The sequence below is a fragment of the Electrophorus electricus genome, chromosome 3, assembly GCF_013358815.1.
Source record: "Electrophorus electricus isolate fEleEle1 chromosome 3, fEleEle1.pri, whole genome shotgun sequence".
In the NCBI taxonomy this organism is placed as follows: Eukaryota; Metazoa; Chordata; class Actinopteri; order Gymnotiformes; family Gymnotidae; genus Electrophorus; species Electrophorus electricus.
In genome coordinates, this window is record NC_049537.1 from 31,436,573 (window position 1) to 31,439,072 (window position 2,500).

The 2,500-nt window shown below is 50.2% G+C and overlaps 1 protein-coding gene across 4 annotated transcripts in view; it reads right to left on the reverse strand.

Annotated features, from left to right (window-relative positions):
- The window catches only part of rxrgb (retinoid X receptor, gamma b), a 30,868-nt gene that overhangs the window by 6,884 nt on the left and 21,484 nt on the right, over nt 1–2,500 (reverse strand). For all 4 annotated transcript variants that reach the window (XM_035524096.1, XM_035524097.1, XM_035524099.1 and 1 more), the window contains 2 exons: nt 1,968–2,188; nt 258–405 (listed from right to left, as the gene is read on the reverse strand). In XM_035524096.1, coding sequence (XP_035379989.1) covers nt 258–405; nt 1,968–2,188 — 369 coding nt within the window. The remainder of the gene's footprint in view (nt 1–257; nt 406–1,967; nt 2,189–2,500) is intronic.

Below are 2,500 nucleotides of genomic sequence, written 5' to 3' on the forward strand. Positions count from 1 at the left end.
CCTCCTCCCCTCCCCTCCCCTCCTCTCATCCCCTCCTCTCTCTCCCTCCCTCCCCTCCCTTCATCTCCTCCTCTCCTCTCCCTCCCCTCCCCCCTCCTTCCCTCCGCTCTCTCTGCCTCCCTCCTCTCCTCTCCCTCCTTCCCTCACTCTCCTTCCCTCCTCTCTCCTCCCCTCCTCTGTCTCTCCCTCTCCTCCCCTCCCCTCCTCTCCTCCCCTCCTCTCCTCTCCCTCCCTCCCCTCCTCTCTTCCCCTCCTACCTGAGGAGCGGTCCCCACAGATGGCACAGATGTGTTTGGACATGGAGCCAGGACTCGTGCACTGGTAGTTGTTCATGCTGCCCAGAGGCGGGAGACCAGGAGGAGGTTTCACGTCCTCAGAACTGCTCACACTACTCCCAGAGTTCATCTGGAGGAGGGCAGGGGGTGGAGGGAGGGGGAAAGATCTCAAAATAAAAATGAGGTCTTGGTTTCCGTCAGCACACACCCACAATAGTGTTGGTGTTTGGTTGTGTGCTTTACCCTACATAGTCCATACACACACACACACACACACACACACACACACACACACACAAACCATCTTCCCATCCTCTCGATCTCTCTCTCTCTCTCACTGTCAATTTGTTTGCTGGCCTGAATGGGATGGAGAGAAGAGGTGCGCTTCTAAAAGCAGCCAGTAGAGGGTGGAGAGCGCACACATCAGCCACAGAAAAGTATGTCAAATCATTTCATCAGCAACTCCACTTGCAGCTCCAGTTCTATCCGGTGTCCTTGAGAGCAGGGATGGCCAAGTACAAGCCTCACTGGGGCATATAGTTTACAGGTAAAAAACGGCTTCAAACACTGTTGTAATCACACCTAAACTACATAAACACACCTAAACTCTACCTAAAAGCAGAACTAAACTACATAAAGCACAACTAAACTATATGAACATACCTAAACTACATAAACACACCTAAACTCTACATAGAAGCACATCTAAACTATATTTACACACCTAAACTACATAAAGCATGCCTAAACTGTACATAAATCACACGTAAACTACATAAACACACCTAAGCTACATATATAACACCTAAACTCTACATAAAGTCACACCTAAACTACATAAAGCACATCTAAACTACATGAAGTATATCTGAGTTGCTTGTTTATCCAAAACCCAGAGGACGCGCTCTCATCCTGCTTCAGAACCTCGGAGAGCAGCCACACACATAGCTACTTCTCCATGGTGACGGACAGTGCCCAGATCCCTGACCCCTTCGACCTGGAAGGGGGTGAGTCAAAGCTGCTGTGGTACCACAGTCCACTCAACGCTTCCACGCCATGAAGCTATGACACTGGACGCTTATGACGCCATGAAGCTATGACGCTGGACGCTTATGACGCCATGAAGCTATGACGCTGGACGCTTATGACGCTACGAAGCTATGATGCTATGAAGCTATGTAGCTAGGACTTCCTGCCCTGCTCCATTTTCCTGCAGCCTGAATTTTTGGTGTGTGTGTGTGTGTGTGTGTGTGTGTGTGTGTGTGTGTGTGTGTGTGAGAGTGTGAGAGAGAGAGAGAGAGAGAGTATGTGTGTGTGTGAGAGTGTGAGAGAGAGAGAGTGTGTGTGTGTATATGTGTGTGTATATATGTGTGTGTGTGTGTGTGTGTGTGTGTGTGTGTGAGTGAGAGTGTGTGTGTGTGTGTGTGTGTGTATCTGGAGAAGTGAGTGTAATGAACACATCTCTTATTATTAATGGAGTCTGATCCTGAAGTGATCAGTAACCATACTTGAATTGGGATTAAATATCTCTCTCTCTTTAATAAGTGACCTTACACAGTGACCCAACACAGTCACCTAACACAATGACCCAACACAGACACCTAACACAGATGACCCAACACAGTGACCCTATACATGGACCCAACACAGTGACCCTACACAGTGACTCAACACCATTTCTGCCTGCTTCACCTGTGGGCTGTTGAGGGTGCTGAAGCCCATGCCAGGCGTGGAGGCGGAGCCTATAGAGGGCGTGATAACAGAGTAGGGTGAGTTCAGGCCATTCGCCGGCAAGGCCAGCGAGCCCATGGCTGAGGGGAGGGGCCGGGAGGAGCTGATGACGGATGGATGGCCCATCATGGAGCTCATTGGTGGAGGCTGTGAGGGGGCAGAGTTCAGGGCTCCAGACGAGTCTGCAGGGAGACAGAGAGAACAATGAGAACACACCTCCAGCGCTCACTGGATGTAGAAGATGTAGAAGAGCTGGCAGATCAGGAACCTGCAGTACCGTGACCACACACACACACACACACACACACACACACACACACACACACACACACACACACACACACACCACATCACACCACACACACACACACACACCACGCATACACACACACCACGCATACACACACACACACACACCACATCACACACACACACACATCTCTCTCACACACACACACACACATACATACACACACACACACATCTCACACACA